We start from the raw sequence: 16,873 nt of genomic DNA, 5'->3' as shown, positions 1-16,873 counted from the left end.
GATGCTGCTTCCTGCTCAGGCCAACCAAGTGCCCCCGGGATTCCTGCCCCCCCCCCAACAGGAGCAACCCGGCCTTCCACTCGATGCTACAGTCGCCCAGCAACCACAGCAGGGCTTTAACCAGGTGCGCTGAGGCTGACTCTATAACCCTAAACACATACCACTTTGTCTACTTATCGTCTCCTCTCTAACTTCCTCCGTCTCCTCCAGGTGGTCCCCCAGTATTACCCTTCCTTTCCATTTCCTCAACGGCCTGGAGGACAGGTACTGCTGGTCACATGATTAACCACAAGACAAATTAGCTATTATCCGAGGGAGACTTATTATTTGCTGAGGAAATGATCTTAGGTGTCTGCTGACCAAGAGTATATGTTTGGTTTCACCATTGGTATGGACAAAATTAGCTCCTGAACCCCACGCCTTCACTAAGTACACACTGTACTCCCACAGTATCGGTAGTGACACCTCCCTATCATCCATATCAAAATATAGGTCTGACAAGAGCTTTGAGACCTGAGTATCAATTTTTTACAACATATATTTAGTTTTTGCCAAGAAACATGGATGTGTAACATTTACCATAGCATGTTTATTAAATACAAACCTCCATGATTAATCCCTTCTCCAGGGCTTCCCCTACTACTTTCCGTATGGATACCCACAGTGGAATCCTTCATTGGTCCAGCAACAACCATCCCAGCCCAACGGCAGGCAGAACCTGGAGCAGACAACTCCAATACCAAACCTCCTGCAGGTACGAGCTCACCACGTGGGTTGCTTCTGTTCCCAGTGATGCCGTTCGGCTTTCAGGCTGTCCCTAGCTAATTTTAGGCTGGCATTATTAACCTGTAGATTCTAAGCATAAAGTGTAAAGATGTTTCACTTCAACATTTCATAACATGATACACAAATAGATCACATCTTTTTCCTTTCTTTATGATTTTATATGATCAGCACAGATTGACACCAGTGAAATGCCATTAGCAGTTAATTTTTTTTTATAATAACAGCTTCAGTAACGGTTGATGTTCCCTCTGTAGGGAAATACTAACAGAAATTTTGGAACGGGGTCAGAAATGAGTCCTAGCAGACGTGGAGATTCTGTAGGCACAGAGGTAAGGTACCTAAGCGATGTCACCATGACATGTAACGTTATCATAATACTCTAGGGGCCTGTTTATTTATCTATGCAGGATATAACTCCAGTGGCCTGTACTACGAAACGGGGTTACTAGCTTATCAGGGTAACTTGTCGGATTTAAGGTACCACAGTTTAAATGGACTTCATATTCGTTCACTTACAATTTGCCCAGACTACCTTATATCCGACAAATTACCCCGATAAGCCAGTAACCCCGCTTCGTAGTACAGGCCACAGATCATGTTCCCAGTTTTTCCCGTTTCACCCATTCATGTGCCTTTTCTCTCGATGTCTTTCTACACTCAGGTCCCAAACCCCTCCTTTGTGTTTGAACCATAGGATGAAATAATGGCAGGAACTCTTGGGAGGTGAATGTTTCTTAAATTATGGACCAACGTCCTTTCGTCTTATGTTTCATGTAGCACTTGTTTGTCGTGACAGTTTTCAACCACTTCTCACACAACGTGATGGCATTTACAAATGAGATATCGTTACACCTCCTGCGCAGGCCTTTGTAATTATTTGATATGATCTTTTCCAGAAAGATGTTCCCACCATAAGCCGACAACCTTGGGCTGTCTTACCCTAAACTTTACATTGATCTGATTTTGTGTTTTTCACTACCGACTGTTTAAAAGGTGTTAAAACTATGCATGGCTCATACCTGTCTGTATGTTACCCACGTTACTAGTACCAAATCAAATTATAAATTTAAGCCATTGTGCTCTTTCTGCTGTTGTCTTGAAATCACTTAGCTTTAATAAAAATACGTCTTATAATAGCAGAACAAAAAGCATTTACCTGTAAAGAAAATGATGGGTTTGGATAGTTTCTTACATTCCTATGGCAATTAATCAAAATAGCAGCATCTTAAAGGATCCCGGATCTCATTTAATGTTGTTCTTTCCTCAATAAAGTCTGTTTTTTGTTAAAAACATGTTGTCAGCACGTCTGTCCCAGAATGCTCACACACAAAAAATAACAAGACCATTAGACACTATTATGTGCTTTGCAGAAAGTTTTAATGCCTACAATTAAATGAGCTTTTGAGATACACATGCGTTAAACAGGACTAGCTATTATTCCCCAACACCAAACTCTCTCAATCCCAGCCAAAACTGTTAGCATACATCTGACTATACGTATCTGACTACTCAAGCCATTAAGCATTTTCAATTAGGTATTCATTGTCTTCAGGTTTTTATTCGTTAGATTTCCTTCAGGCGATGATTCTGTATAAGGACACAAACATAAGAACAAACAAGCGTTTAAAAACAATGAACGAATCTTGAAGGCAGCTTTATAATGTTTGAGCGTCTCGCATTTGGTACACGGTTGGTGGTTGGTCAAACAGGATGTGAGCCTGACATTCAGTTTAAAAAACGACTCTGTTAGTTATTGGGTGGCTTTTAACGTGCTTCTCACCCATTGGCCGAATTTCAGTATCAAATAAAAATGAGCTTCAGGCGTGTGTGGTGATGATCAACAATGAGTGACACTTTACCTGTCTTTCCAACATCTTAGCCGTCAGCATAAAAGTCAAGGTCGTCCTAAAACATCGGTGGTATGTTTGAGTTTCGAGAGAAAAATAAAATCATGGTCCAACATTTTCATCATCGCTTGGACTTGTTATTAACTTACCTTTAAGAATGCCGGCAACTTTAGGGAAAGACAAAGGAGAGCATGATTAGAGGACTGCTACTAGTTCAAATTAGGTCGAACAGAACCTGGTTACTATGCCAAAAGTAGCCTAAAATTCTATTACTGCTCTTAAAGTCCGATGGATGTACACATTAGCAGAGTTTGACATTTCCACTTGGGGGTCAAGAAGCTGCATTTTGCTTATCTTATGTGTTAACGCACGTATCTGATACACTCGTAAATTATTTTGTCTACCTGTAGGGTATCAACAAACCACTTATGCTGAGGTGCGAAGTGTCTGTGCAGAACATGTGCAATGCTGGTGTGGCCAATTAATTGCAATTAATTGCAATTAATTGTGTATCCTGGTAGAAACAGTGCACTCTCATTTTTTGTGTATTTTCCGTATGTATAATTTAACAAAATTTGGAAACAAGGGCTGTTTTACTCACAGGGCTTACAATCCCATATTCGAATGAAACTGTTTGCTGAAACAAACAAACAAACAAACATGAGAGGTGTATATGCATACATGTGGAGGCTGCTAATATTCACACCAAGTCACTAAAGCATCTATCTCAAAATTGTATAATGCTTTTGTGGGATAAGACTGAGAGACAGTTACTTTGTTTAAATGTTATGATACTGCAAATGGTACCAGAACAGATACTGCAACTGAAACGAATGGTGTATAATTTAAAGAAAGTTTTTAAAAAATCACATCAAATTACCGGAGATGCGGAGTTAAAGTAAACCTTCAGGTATGGCTGAAAGTAAGGAGATGAAACGCAGAATTAGAGGCTGCATTTCACTGTTTGTTGTCATGCACATTTGAACAGCTGCTTCATAATGCAGCGCAATAAATGCAGAGAATTTCTCAAGGTGTTGTTTGAGAGTGGGCGACCTACCTGAAGCCCATAATATCCATATCCATACTGAAAAAGAGGATGGGACACTTAAAAATATATCAACTGATTTTTAATAAAAAAAATCATTTATGTATTATTTAGACCAAAGAATAAAATATTATCCATACCCCCATCTCCAGTGGTGCATTTGCCCATCCCTGGAAACACCCAGAGGTTAATTATCTCTAATAATGTTTGAATACGATACTGGGCATTGACTTATTCATCAGCTCAATGACTTAGTCCACCATCAAGGTGTTTTTTATGTTGTCATAGAAACAAAAGGCAATGAGAGTCACATGACTAATATATTAATTTGACAGGAAATGAAGGCGGAGGAGATACCTTTGGGTGAGGACCTTCTGCGTGATCCTGAAAATGAAAGAATATGCACATATTTAGTGGGCGCAAATGAAACAGCAGATAATCAATCAGGAAGCACATGTCGAGTGATTATTCCGGAAAGACCATGGCAATGTGTTCTGTACCTTGGGCAGGAGAAAGACGTTTTCACCCTGTAACAGTGAAACGGCATGCAATCAACAACAAATATTAAAGAAGAAAAACAGAATAGATAACATATCTGATTTGCAAATTAAATGATAAAAGGGGAATTCCCATATTTCATAATCATACAACATGTTGTATTAAATGATTACATATGCTGATACATTACAAGGTAAATGTTAACAATAATCATTCAAGTAAAAATAAACTCAGAATAAAGTGATTTTACCTCTTTGAAATGGTACAGGCTGGCATTCTGCACAGGGGAAGCAGTTGGATATGCATTAAACAGCATTGAATAACATAAGGACAATTGCATTTCTCATAATTAAATAGAGTTCTGAGTTTTTTACCTGGAGGGTCACGTTATTTGCCTGCAAACACAAACAAACAAACAAACAAACAAACAAACATATATTATGTGAATACGCTCAGGTGCAGTATCCATTTGAAAGGTGAGCAAATGTAACTATGCTGTTACCTTGAAGATGGGGATGAATTTCTTATGATTCTAGAACACAATAATGATAACAGTTTTTAAATACATTATATGTTTGGCAATTAGCAGTTCCTCTCACGGGGTGGTATCCATGAATGAATATCAGCACCAGTGGAAAATCCAGCGTACAATGACTGAATTTTGAACAAATGAATTATGTCAGGACCTTTGGCTAATGTCCTAAAATCAGGTTCTTTCCCCTCTGATAATAGGACCTCTAATGTGAAACTTCAGTGATGAAGCCTTCTACTTACAACAGGGTTGGGACGACCTGGCATTGGGCCCCCTGGTAGCTCGTTTGGGCGGCCCCTTTGTTCAGAAGGCTGCATGGGTGGCTGCCTGCCGTTCCTTTCCTATAGTGGTGAAGAGCACAGAAGATTAAGACTACAGAGCAATGCCATTCTGAGCTATGTGTATGTGCAATCATACACAGGAGGTTGGGGATTTCAAGGTCACCTGTTCCCAATATTCCTGAAGATCTTCTCCCTCCCTGCCCATGTCTCCAAGCCAAGGCCACAGTCTGAGGTACTCCTGAGACCTGCGTGGCCTTTTCTCTTTCTGAACATCAGAAGAAATGACGTTCAATTGTATTATTTCAATGAGCTAATAGCTGACATAAAGTAATAAACATTATTCATTGAAACCTTACCCCTGGCAGATGGGGTTTCCTTTCCCCTGTCCCCATTGGTCTAACTGGATGCACTGATCCTCCCATTGGTCTGTCTGAATCCATTGATCCTCCCATTGGTCTACCTGTGCCCATTGATCCTCCCTTTTGCTCATTATCAAATTGGGGCCAACCTGAATTTTGTGGTGGCCCACCTCGCTCTTCCTTTACTGGAAGCTGAAAACAGAAGATTTGACTGTCATTAAATTATTAACTTGCCTTACATTTACATTACATTGATATTGAGAGCTGAGCATTTTTACTGGAATAATTCAGATCTATGGTCAAAAAACTTCTCCCAAGACCATCCAAGTGGCTTCTACCAATAAGGTCATAAGTTGTGGCCATTTGGCTGCAGGACAGTCAAGATCTTAGGACCCAAAGTTTGAAAGCTGACGATCCAGATGGAGCAGAATTTCTCAGTCCTCATCAAAGTTAATTCTTCTGGGCTCATTTCGATAAGATTATCCATCTGAGCACCTGCTTAACAGATACAGTTTGACGACATGGAATAGAAAGCATCAGGACACCCAGATACTCACCCTTGCAGCAACAGCTGAGAAGAACAAAGCCAACAGCAGCAAGTGGTTCATGATGCTGTATCTCTCTGGAAGGAGAACGTGAGGGTCTGAGGGTCTCTATGGAGGAACGGCCAGACAGATGTACAAAGTCACAATGAATATCCAGAAACCATATGTTTATAAGGTGACATCTACCTAGAAAATAAGGCGCCTACCATATAGCGTACAGACAAATATCCCACAGACTGCTAACCAGCTATGCTAACATGGGAGACGCACACCTACGGCCGGGACCCTTACCTGGTGTGTTCTACCCAGAGCTATGCAGCCTTCTGAGGTGCGTCTCTTTTTAAAAGAGACCGGAGGTGTTGAGTAACACCTGTGCAGTTTCGTCAGGCGTCAATTATCAGCTGGGCGTGAGCCGTGCAACCGCCCTGCGTGGACACATGAGCGATTAGTCAGCCTGTGAGGGCAGGATGCCGAGGGCCGAATGGATTTCAAATAGGTGGGAATCTGGATTTTTTTTTTGGGACGTCACAATAAATCCACCTGTCTTGCACAACTGCTTATTCGGTGTGGGGGCGAGGTGATGGAGAGCCGGGAGGCCATCCCAGGGAGCAGGGGGTACTAAAGAGGGGGGTGCCAGACCATTGGTGCGAACCCACAAGCGCCCAATGCCACAAGGAAGGATTCCATTTATTTACGAAATGCTTTTATCCAAAGTGATATAAATTTATAATGCAGAGTCAGCCAGTCCCTGGGGTAACTTGGGGGGTGGGGGGGGGGGGGTCTTGCCCAGGGGTCAGTGATGACATCACTCTGCTGACCATGAAATTTGAGCCAGTAACCTTCTGTTCGCAGCCTAAGTGTTCTAACACTCAGAGCAATGTTAAGTGAAATTAAGCAAAATTAACTTAAACATACAAAGAAATTTAATTGCCGTTCAACACAAAATTATTATTGTTTGAGGTATAAAATTTTACGTAAATATGATTTTTTTTTGTATCCTCCACTGATATTCAATTCTCAGCCGACTAAATACACTCATTTGGTATAAATGTATTAAATAAATAGTAACAAGAAGTTTGAAATACTTATGTCAAAACTTTTAGCTTTGCATTAATTCAGGTGGTATATCTGGGTGTGATTATCTGTCTTTTCTCACGGGGCAACTCTTCCTGTTAAGTAACGCGGTATTTCAGCTCCTTCCGCCATCTAATCTCCTCTGCAATACCACGCCTTAAGCGATTAAAGATTGACGATAAAAACATCAACAGAAGTAGCCAAGACCTCAGTTGGGAAAGAATTGTAACATGCAGAAAACACCGTGCGTGATCTGAATAAACACACAACGTATTTCACAGACTGCTGGGATCATAGTTAGGCAAGAGTGTCCTCCAGAAATGCTCACTTATCTTTCAGGGATTTCATGGATTATTCACACGTAATGATACAAATCCTCAACGTCATATTGATGCCCATTAAAATACATGCATATGACAGCCGTGGTTGATCTGTGAGGTTCGCTTGCGTGAGTGATAACAGAATAAGCTCACGGCGATCGGCAATGGTCGATTTTAGGAAATATCACAGATTTCCTCAAAACTGACTGAGATAAGGAAAGAAGGTGGTTATTAATCCTCCCAAATTATCCCTCAGCCTCTCCCACACACTGCAATTCAGCATTTCACAATATTAAATATTTGTAAGAGGGATTAAGCATAATGCAATTAATAAGGGTTACCATTGTGACATCATAATCACCCTTTTCTCTAGTGCCTATATATATAGAGGTCTGACGTTTGTGTGTCTTCAGAGCGACATTAATCAAGCTTCGTTTCATATCGTGCTTCTGAAGAGAGGTAATAGCCGAACAGCTAACATTTGCATAGATGAATGTATGCAGTGTATGTAGCCTATAATAACTGATGCAGTACTGATGCAGCACTGAAAAGTTAAATTCGGATGAGTTGTATGTCGTTTTTATGTTTGGATGCTTTCTCTAGCCAACAGGTGAATCATGAAGAGTTTTGCTTTTCTCGTGCTCCTCATTGGGGTCTCCGTTGCATTTCCTGTAAGTATCTTGGCAAGGGACCGTGGTACATGTGCCTCATTAGACAGTTTGGTTGCTAAGCAAGGCCAGTTGACATGCGTGATTGACTTGTGATGTGTGTGCCCACTCAGCCTGAAGATCTGCATCACAATTTGGCCCGACCAAGGCACAACTCTGACTCCGATTCTGATGAGGTGGGTGCACCGTTTTGGGACATGCTTTGCTTTTTTCTTTCCGGATTTACACACGTATCCAAGCTTTCCAGTGACAGCTCCAGAAATATCTCACGACCGAGAGTTCTGAAGATAGAGGCTGAAAATTCAGGTCCAGAAAGTAAGAATTCGGACTTGGTTTTGTTTCAGACAACCAGCTGAGTCCTCTGTGACTGTGACTCTTTATACTCAACTGGTTGGTTGAAACAAAATCTTGGTCTGGATTTTAACTTTCTGGACCTGAACTTTCCACCTCTGTCTGAAGATGACCAAACACACGTTTCATTTAGGTCATGCTCTTGCCCGGAGTAACACAAAATGGCTACTGTGATCTTCCGACCTTCTTAAAGAATCGTCCCCTTTTATTTGGCCGCTTCTATGAAACCCTTTCTGTCTTCTCTTCAGATGCCTGGAAGGTTCCCTTTTCCTCCAAGAAGGGGTCCCTTTTCCCACCTGACGTCAGAGCAGCTCCTCCAGCTCCTTCTGGCTGCCTTCTCCTCAGTCTTACCTCCGCCAGCCACTACACATGCCCCACCATCTACCACACGATCTACCTCTACACCCTCAACTACCCCAACCACTAGACCTTCAACTACCCCAACTACAACCAAAAAGACTACTTAGTCAATTATACACAATCATTGAAAATGAAAAGAAGAGCCTGAGAAGAAGACCTTTCTGACTAAATGTGTCTCCTGACCCAGCGGACCTGCCTCGTCTGCCCTTCATGTCTCCACCTCCTTCTCCTATGTTCGTACGATATTCTGAGCTCTCCTCAGTCAGCTCTCTTCTCACGAATGTTTGTCACGCAGCCAGAAAAATAAACAGTTCATGTTGAAATGTGTTGTCTTGCCTTTTCATTTAAACGTGCATGTGGGGAATTCCGCTCGGCGGTAGACATGGATGCTTGCGTGTGTGGCATCCACATTCGTCTGAAGACGGTGAAAAGGATTTCGCGATGATAATAATATGAATATCCTGGTGGACTGGCAGAGGGCCTGGGGCCTGATCCAGGAGTCTGAGGCTGCGACACTGGCGATGCCCTCGAAGGGGACGCCTGCAACGGGCACAAGACAGGCACGCAGTGACATACTGTGGGCAATTTAAATAGCAACATCACCACAGTACTGTGCTTCATGATGAAGGAGTTCTTCCTGAAAGAGCCCTGTCCCATTTATCAGAAAAGCATCCACATGATTAGAATCCGGCCATAACTCAACACAGAAGTTACATTGGTGCGATGCTCTTACCTTGGCAGGTGACCTGTATGGTATTACTGATGATTATTATTATTGTTAATCATGCTAATGCATTTGATAGTGCATTGCTGAATTTATTATATGTATCTATTATGGTGAAGAACAATGAAATAACTGCTGGGGGGGCTGATGAAGATGTATTCTTCCCCACTCCATCGACTATCCATTTTTAGGACATGCATCCATTGTGTATCGTAAGTATTCACCTGGCATTTCGATGAGCCTTGAGGCAATCTTAGAAAATACAGGGCAGAAGTGAGGGTACACCTGGGACACCAGGTCAGGCCCCAGGACACCAGGCCACTGCAGGTGACCAGGCCATGCCCCAGTGCACAAGGCCACGCCCCAGGGCACCAGGCCACTGCAGGACACCAGGCCACTGCAGGTCACCAGGCCATGCCCCAGTGCACAAGGCCACGCCCCAGGGCACCAGGCCACTGCAGGACACCAGGCCACTGCAGGTCACCAGGCCATGCCCCAGTGCACAAGGCCACGCCCCAGGGCACCAGGCCACTGCAGGACACCAGGCCACTGCAGGTCACCAGGCCATGCCCCAGTGCACAAGGCCACGCCCCAGGGCACCAGGCCACTGCAGGACACCAGGCCACTGCAGGACACCAGGCCACACCCCAGGGCACCAGGCCACGCCCCAGGACACCAGGCCACTGCAGGACACCAGGCCACGCCCCAGGACACCAGGCCACTGCAGGTCACCAGGCCATGCCCCAGTGCACAAGGCCACGCCCCAGGGCACCAGGCCACTGCAGGACACCAGGCCACTGCAGGACACCAGGCCACACCCCAGGGCACCAGGCCACGCCCCAGGACACCAGGCCACTGCAGGACACCAGGCCACGCCCCAGGGCACCAGGCCACTGCAGGACACCAGGCCACTGCAGGACACCAGGCCACACCCCAGGGCACCAGGCCACGCCCCAGGACACCAGGCCACTGCAGGACACCAGGCCACGCCCCAGGACACCAGGCCACGCCCCAGGACACAAGGCCACGCCCCAGGGCACCAGGCCACTACAGGACACCCACACAGAACACATAGACACTAATTTACGGAGCTGCTTTGGAGTGGCCAGTCATCTCACTCTTTCTCTTACTTCTCCACTCCTTTGCAGTACTAATAATGTTTGGATCATGTTTACACTACTGTGTACTTGCACTTACTGTCACTTTGAAGCACCTTAATTTTTTGCAATTGATTTGTGTTTACCAATAACCAGAAGGGAAGCGTGACTGTGCATATGACAAATTCATGGTGTCACACCTGGGTAAGGAAGGAAGCAAGGATGAGCGTAGCGGGGAAGAAAAGGGGCTTTATTTGGGAAAGCTAAGCAGAAGCAGGGCAAACTCAAAGGACCACGAGGGGGCAAAAGAGGAAGAAGCACAGCACAGGGCAGGGCTGAAGCACAGCACAGGGCAGGGCTGAAGCACAGCACAGGGCAGGGCTGAAGCACAGCACAAACTCGGGGGCGCACACAGGGAGCGACATCAATGACTGGACTGGGGAGCACATGACTGGGAGAGGCAGACACGAGGGCTGAAACAAGAGGTAGGACAAAACGAGCAACAGGTGTGGCTCGTTAGTGGTTCGTTAGTGGCTCGTTAGTCGTTAAAGCCACACTAGGGCAAGAAAGAGAGGGCCAGGCAGGCAGGGCATGACACTTTGATCCTGATCCTTGATAAAATCTCACTTATTGAGCTGCTAAATCCTCATGAATGCTGCCAGTTAAAAACAAATCTGCACTGTTTAATGCAGTTGGAAGAACATTTAAGCTTGCACTATTATACTTTGATTCACCATTCAGCTTGATACTGTATCTATATTGTATATAATATTCATTTTCATATTTATTTTTGGGGCGGCATGGTGGTGCAGTGGTTAGCACTGTTGCCTCACACCTCTGGGACCCGGGTTCGAGTCTCCGCCTGGGTCACATGTGTGTGGAGTTTGCATGTTCTCCCCATGTTGTCGTGGGATTTCCTCCAGGTACTCCGGTTTCCCCCCACAGTCCAAAGACATGCTGAGGCTAATTGGACTTGCTAAATTGCCCATAGGTATGCATGTGTGTGTGAATGGTGTGTGAGTGTGCCCTGCGATGGGCTGGCCCCCCATCCTGGGTTGTTCCCTGCCTCGTGCCCATTGCTTCCGGGATAGGCTCCGGACCCCCCGCGACCCAGTAGGATAAGCGGTTTGGAAAAAGGATGGATTGATATTTATTTTTATTTTGTTTTATTTATCTTTTATACCTTTGGTGGAATGTAGATAGAGTATATAGTTTGTATAGTTCTTAAGTAGTTCTTATGTTCTTATAGTTGTAGTATACAGTTAATTGAGAATAAAGATATTCTATTCTATTCTATTCTATTCTATTCTATTCTATTCTATTGTTTTCTGTTCTGTTCTGTTGCATGATGGAGCTGGATGGGGACTGATTGGGGGAGATTAGCCAGCTTCTTTTCACATTACCTGTACACTTCTTTCACGCCCCAGTGTTACAGGTGCATGTTGCAAATGGGTTTTGAAATCCCTGCTGCCTGTTGCAGCACCGACCCTGGAAGCCTCCCATCTTGCTCAACAGTATGTTTTGTTTACTCTGCGCAGTCAAGCAAACAAAACAATGAAAAACAGCATCACAATCGAACCAAACACCGACTTTGTGGTGAAATTTTGTGACTGGCAATAACCACATGATTGCTGATTGGCTATTAATGGCCCAATCACTCCATTATAAATAGCAGTTCTATACCAGCACTCGACATCGAACTGCATCATCAGTGGTACCTTACAAGTCACCTGCCAAGGTAAGAGCATCACAGCAATGTAACTTCTGTGTGGAGTTATTGGTGGATTCTAATCGTGTGGATGCTTTTCTGATAAATGGGACAGGGCTCTTTCGGGAAGAACTCCTTCATCATGAAGTACGCTCTTGTTGTGATGTTGCTGATTGGCCTCAGCTTGGCGGTTCCCGTGAGTATCAGAGTCTGTATTCCTCCTGACCACTTAGCACGATGCCAACGGCCTTAGGAAGTGCTTCTGTGGTCATACGACAATGCTACTGAATAGAACAAAGACATTTTGCTACATGTTCTGAAATCCAGCCTCGTGTTAAAATGCATCCTCCATGGCCTCTTGAAGTAACGAGCACGACTTGTTTCCTCGGCAGGTTCCTGAGAAGGAGCATAGAGAGAGTGAGCGTTTCTCCAGTCGGAAGGTCAGTCTCCCGTCAATCCTTCTCTCAGATCTTCCGGCACGGCTCTCTGGCGTTTGCCACTAATGCCCTACAGGAGAAACTAACATGAGGTTCAGCATGGTGGTTAGAGGTGGAGGAGGGTGGCACTTAGTTTAAAACTTTTATAGTTTACCTGAAACACCGTAGCGCAGTGATTCCCAATCCAGTCTTTGGGACCCACAGCAGATCCTGTTCAGAATCCTGAAGATTATGCTTATTCTGGATTATTCTGAAACTACTCATTTGTGTAAAAGGCTTTAAAGACTCAGGTTCAGACTTTTTGTACAGATACATTTGTAAATGATAGAGTAGGGTGGTACTTGACCTGAATGACTATTTGCTTGAAGATCGTGCCTAACTGCACTGTCTAAGGTGTAAAGGGAGGCTGCTTGCGATCCCGTGAGTATCAGAGTCTGTGTTCCTCCTGAAGTGCTTCTGTGGTCATACGACAATGCTACTGAATAGAACAAAGACATTTTGCTACATGTTCTGAAATCCAGCCTTGTGTTAAAATGTATCCTCCATGGCCTCTTGACGTAACGAGCACGACTTGTTTCTTGGGCAGGTTCCACTGGAGAACCACAGGAGGAGCGAGCGTTCCTCCAGTAAGGAGGTCAGTCCCCTGTCAATCCTTCTCTCAGATCTTCCGGCACGGCTCTCTGGCGTTTGCCACTAATGCCCTACAGGAGAAACTAACATGAGGTTCAGCATGGTGGTTAGAGGTGAAGGAGGGTGGCACTTAGTTTAAAACTTTTATAGTTTACCTGAAACACCGTAGCGCAGTGATTCCCAATCCAGTCTTTGGGACCCACAGCAGATCCTGCTCAGAATCATGAAGATTATGCTTATTCTGGATTATTCTGAAACTACTCATTTGTGTAAAAGGCTTTAAAGATTGAGGTTCAGACTTTTTGCAGAGATGCATCTGTAAATGACAGAGTAGGGTGGTTCTTGACCTGAATTACTATTTGTTTGAAGATTGCGCCTAACTGCACTCTCTAAGTTGCAAAGGGAGGCTGCCTTTTTTGGTCACGTGACACGATCTTGCCTCCATCTTGCTTCCAGAGGTACGGTGGATATGGTGGATTCGGTGGATTCGGTGGATACAGTCCATTTGGCGGGTATCCACAATTCTACCCCTACATGCCACCGCCCTCCTACTCCCAGCCCTCGTCCAACTCCGCCTCGAACATCCTGCTGCCCTTCCTCCTGGCTCGCCTGTTTTCCTCCCCGGCCCCCACTCCGGCTCCAGCAGGAAAATAAGACATCGGACATGGGCGTGGTGACCACACAGACGGCGACCCAAAGTGTCACATGAGAGATCAATAAAACTCCCTGAGTTACTGAGTTACTCCTCGCCTTTGTGTTGTTTTTGTGCCACGTGCGAGAATCCGGGAGGAGCGATAAACACATGTGAACACAGCCACCTGCCGCCGGGAGACTGTGCCGTGAAGATTTTTACGGCAGAGATCTGTGCCCTTCAGCCTGAGCAACCTTACATAAATATGTCAAATTCTGTGGCTCTATATATAAAATTCAGCAATTGTACATATAAAACTCACTGGCCCTATACACAAAATTTTCCAGCCTCGATATATAAAATGTGAGAGTTCCATAAATCAAATTCAGTGTCCTGATATATAAAGTTCAACAGTCCGACATGTAAAATTCAAACCCCCTATAAATTAAATGCCATCGTGCGAGTAAAAAAAAGTATTACCCGCAGTATTTTAGTGGACGGTATCTTCTAACTAGTCTTTTGAATCTCAAATACAGTGGCACCTTGGTACATGAACTTAATTTGTTCCAGAAGGCAGGTCGAGTTGCGATCCAGTCGAGGCCCAAGTTGAATTTCCACATAAGAAATGATGTAAATGAATTTAATTCGTTCCAGACCCCAAATGATTTGCTATTTAAATGTATCTACCTAGCTAACCAAAGATAAAACCCTTAAAAATCTATATTAAGCTAATATATACGTGAAAAAACATGCACACAAAAGCAATCAATTAAATAATAAATCATGAAATAAATGACAATCCCATACTCTAAAGCGGGAGACACATACAGGCACCACCTTCAAGTCTTGCTATAATTTATTTTTTAAGCTTAACAGTTACTCTCGTATCGTCTTAATACACTATTTAATACTAATGATGTTTCATAGATAAATACCATGTAGACCTTGTACCAGCTCCAGGGGTCTGAAGCACATCTTTTACACCTGAGAACAATGTGTGAAGGAAAGACTCAATCAAGGTCAAATGTCTGTAAATGCCTCTAAAAGAGGGCTGGCCAATCTTATCCGCAAAGGGTTGGTGTGTATGCGGGTTTTTGGGGTAACCTTTAGGTCAGCTGTTCAAACCCAGGTGTGAGGACTCTTCAGCCGATCAGTCCTCTAATTAGTGACTGAATTAGGGAGTTGCAGCGAAAACCCACATGTGCACCGGCCCTTTGCGGATAAGATTGGCTACCCCTGCTCTAGGTCAATGCTTCCCAGTGCGGTCCACAGGGACCCACAGACATTCTTGCAAGGAGCTGGGAGGCAGCAAAAACTTGTACCGTCTGTGTGTCCCCTAGGACCGGGTTAGGAATCACTGATTTATGTAAAGGTGTGATCATGTGAGGTTTCAAAATATCCTACTACAGTGTGTTGCAATCACCGGGGCAGGCAGCTACTGCTTCAGGACAGGGTTAAAGATGATTAAAAACCGTTGCCGCAGATCCTGAGAGAACGGAATTCACCGTTAAGCTTTTCTCGAGTTGTCACACGTCGTGTAGCAAGGAAACTTTGCAGAAGTTGACTTTTGAGTAAGTAGATTTAATGCATCCATCTCTCCGTCCATCCGTCTGCCAATATGACTTGTACAAATGGTGCACGGTAATTTCTACAAGTAAGTCTACAGTAATTTAGCAAGATCTGAATATGACAAAACATGCCTACATAGCTAATACTAAAATGTCTGAAAAGTTGGACTAAAGAATTCCTCTGGGGGACCTTGGATCTGATGAGTTCAGTGTTCGACCATCTGCTATCTTTGCTGGCTTTCATTACAGACTTCCCCCAGTGAAGTTCAGGTTAATGGGTTTTAAATGTCAAAACTATCAAAATGATTCTGCTGAAATTGCAATCTCAGACCATCCAGCATCAATGCAATCTGCATCCACTCTGCATTGTGCCCAACGACAGTCCAGAAATTTTTAAGTTTTTCCAGAAGAATATAGACTTCTGGAAAGATCCGGTCTGACCTCATCTCAATGTATCTACTTAGGACAGTCTGAGGTCTCACACCAGATGGAGCTGAATGGAGACTGGACCTTTTTGGCAGGAAATTGGATTTTTTATGTTTATTATGTCCAACTCATTGCATCATAATGCCTTTATAATGCATTCATAGAACATTCAGTGCACCTTCATAATGCATTCATAGAACATTCATAAGCAGCATATAAGAAATGCCTTAATATTGTAAAGCACATTAACGGTTTTAATATACATTAATAACAAACATTATATGATAATTCTTGTTATTATATAATGTACAGTTGATATAAAGCATCACCAAATATTGAACAAGCACCACAAATATTTCAACTTAATTGCAATTCTGCAATTTCCTGCAAGAACAATACGTTAAGATTCGGAATCAAGGATCTTAAGCGGTTAGTGTCTGAACGCCGTGGAAGCGTGTTTGTCTGACGTGCAGGTGGCTTGGGCGCTCAGTGATGGTCCCTCCCTTGTGATGTAAAAGAAAGAATCATGAGATCAAGCAATTGCAACACCTGGAGCCTGACTGCCCAGAGCTCAGACAGGATTGCTAGACGTCTGGTATATATAACTGTCAGATCGATAAACATACGTTCATCACCTTTCACCGAGCTTGACTGGATCCTCCTTCCAAAGCGAGGTGAGAGGCTTTGAAGCGTACGTAGGGGAACTTCGCTTTGAACAGTCTGCTCTCTTATTGTCATATAATCTGCATATTTTTGTGTTGATATTTACAGTGATGATACCTGATTGGAATGCCCTACTTATAATACATGAATTTCACCTAGTCACTGACAATGACAATGACGTCTCCTGTCCCCTTACTGGTACTGATGCTGCTGGTATCTCCTCTTCTGGTAATCCAGTGATCTCAGCAAACAGATATATAACAGATATCGATGCGATATGTAGATATCTTGTGGGAATATTCTGCCACAGCTGTTTGATCTTT

The 16,873-nt window shown here is 43.8% G+C and overlaps 3 protein-coding genes and 1 long non-coding RNA gene across 4 annotated transcripts; 3 read left to right on the top strand and 1 right to left on the bottom strand.

Annotated features, from left to right (window-relative positions):
* On the top strand, window positions 1–1,782 carry LOC125720289 (AT-rich interactive domain-containing protein 1A-like). Its single transcript, XM_048995496.1, has 6 exons — window positions 1–124; window positions 211–264; window positions 629–754; window positions 1,041–1,115; window positions 1,448–1,509; window positions 1,683–1,782. Exons 1-5 carry the CDS (start codon window positions 2–4, stop codon window positions 1,478–1,480), a joined length of 411 nt encoding a protein of 136 aa, XP_048851453.1. The 5' UTR covers window position 1; the 3' UTR covers window positions 1,481–1,509; window positions 1,683–1,782.
* Window positions 1,783–2,141: 359 nt separating this feature from the next.
* On the bottom strand, window positions 2,142–6,238 carry LOC125720479 (uncharacterized). Its single transcript, XM_048995947.1, has 17 exons — window positions 6,185–6,238; window positions 5,906–6,001; window positions 5,346–5,540; window positions 5,153–5,254; window positions 4,951–5,049; window positions 4,679–4,708; window positions 4,551–4,571; window positions 4,427–4,453; window positions 4,179–4,205; window positions 4,036–4,062; window positions 3,819–3,848; window positions 3,691–3,717; window positions 3,514–3,549; window positions 3,235–3,270; window positions 2,783–2,800; window positions 2,646–2,691; window positions 2,142–2,373 (listed from the first exon to the last, which is right to left on the bottom strand). Exons 2-16 carry the CDS (start codon window positions 5,954–5,956, stop codon window positions 2,662–2,664), a joined length of 756 nt encoding a protein of 251 aa, XP_048851904.1. The 5' UTR covers window positions 5,957–6,001; window positions 6,185–6,238; the 3' UTR covers window positions 2,142–2,373; window positions 2,646–2,661.
* Window positions 6,239–7,700: 1,462 nt separating this feature from the next.
* On the top strand, window positions 7,701–8,974 carry LOC125720628 (uncharacterized). The gene is made up of 4 exons (XR_007385524.1): window positions 7,701–7,746; window positions 7,891–7,958; window positions 8,069–8,131; window positions 8,555–8,974. It is a non-coding gene; the product is annotated as an uncharacterized LOC125720628 (long non-coding RNA).
* Window positions 8,975–12,188: 3,214 nt separating this feature from the next.
* On the top strand, window positions 12,189–14,004 carry si:dkey-22i16.7 (uncharacterized). Its single transcript, XM_048996279.1, has 5 exons — window positions 12,189–12,225; window positions 12,311–12,391; window positions 12,588–12,635; window positions 13,219–13,266; window positions 13,719–14,004. The coding sequence occupies exons 2-5, from the start codon at window positions 12,338–12,340 to the stop codon at window positions 13,914–13,916; spliced, it is 348 nt and encodes a 115-aa protein (XP_048852236.1). The 5' UTR covers window positions 12,189–12,225; window positions 12,311–12,337; the 3' UTR covers window positions 13,917–14,004.
* The last annotated feature ends 2,869 nt before the right edge of the window (window positions 14,005–16,873 follow it).

This window comes from Brienomyrus brachyistius, chromosome 25, assembly GCF_023856365.1.
Source record: "Brienomyrus brachyistius isolate T26 chromosome 25, BBRACH_0.4, whole genome shotgun sequence".
In the NCBI taxonomy this organism is placed as follows: Eukaryota; Metazoa; Chordata; class Actinopteri; order Osteoglossiformes; family Mormyridae; genus Brienomyrus; species Brienomyrus brachyistius.
This window is presented reverse-complemented; position numbering and strand designations above follow the sequence as displayed.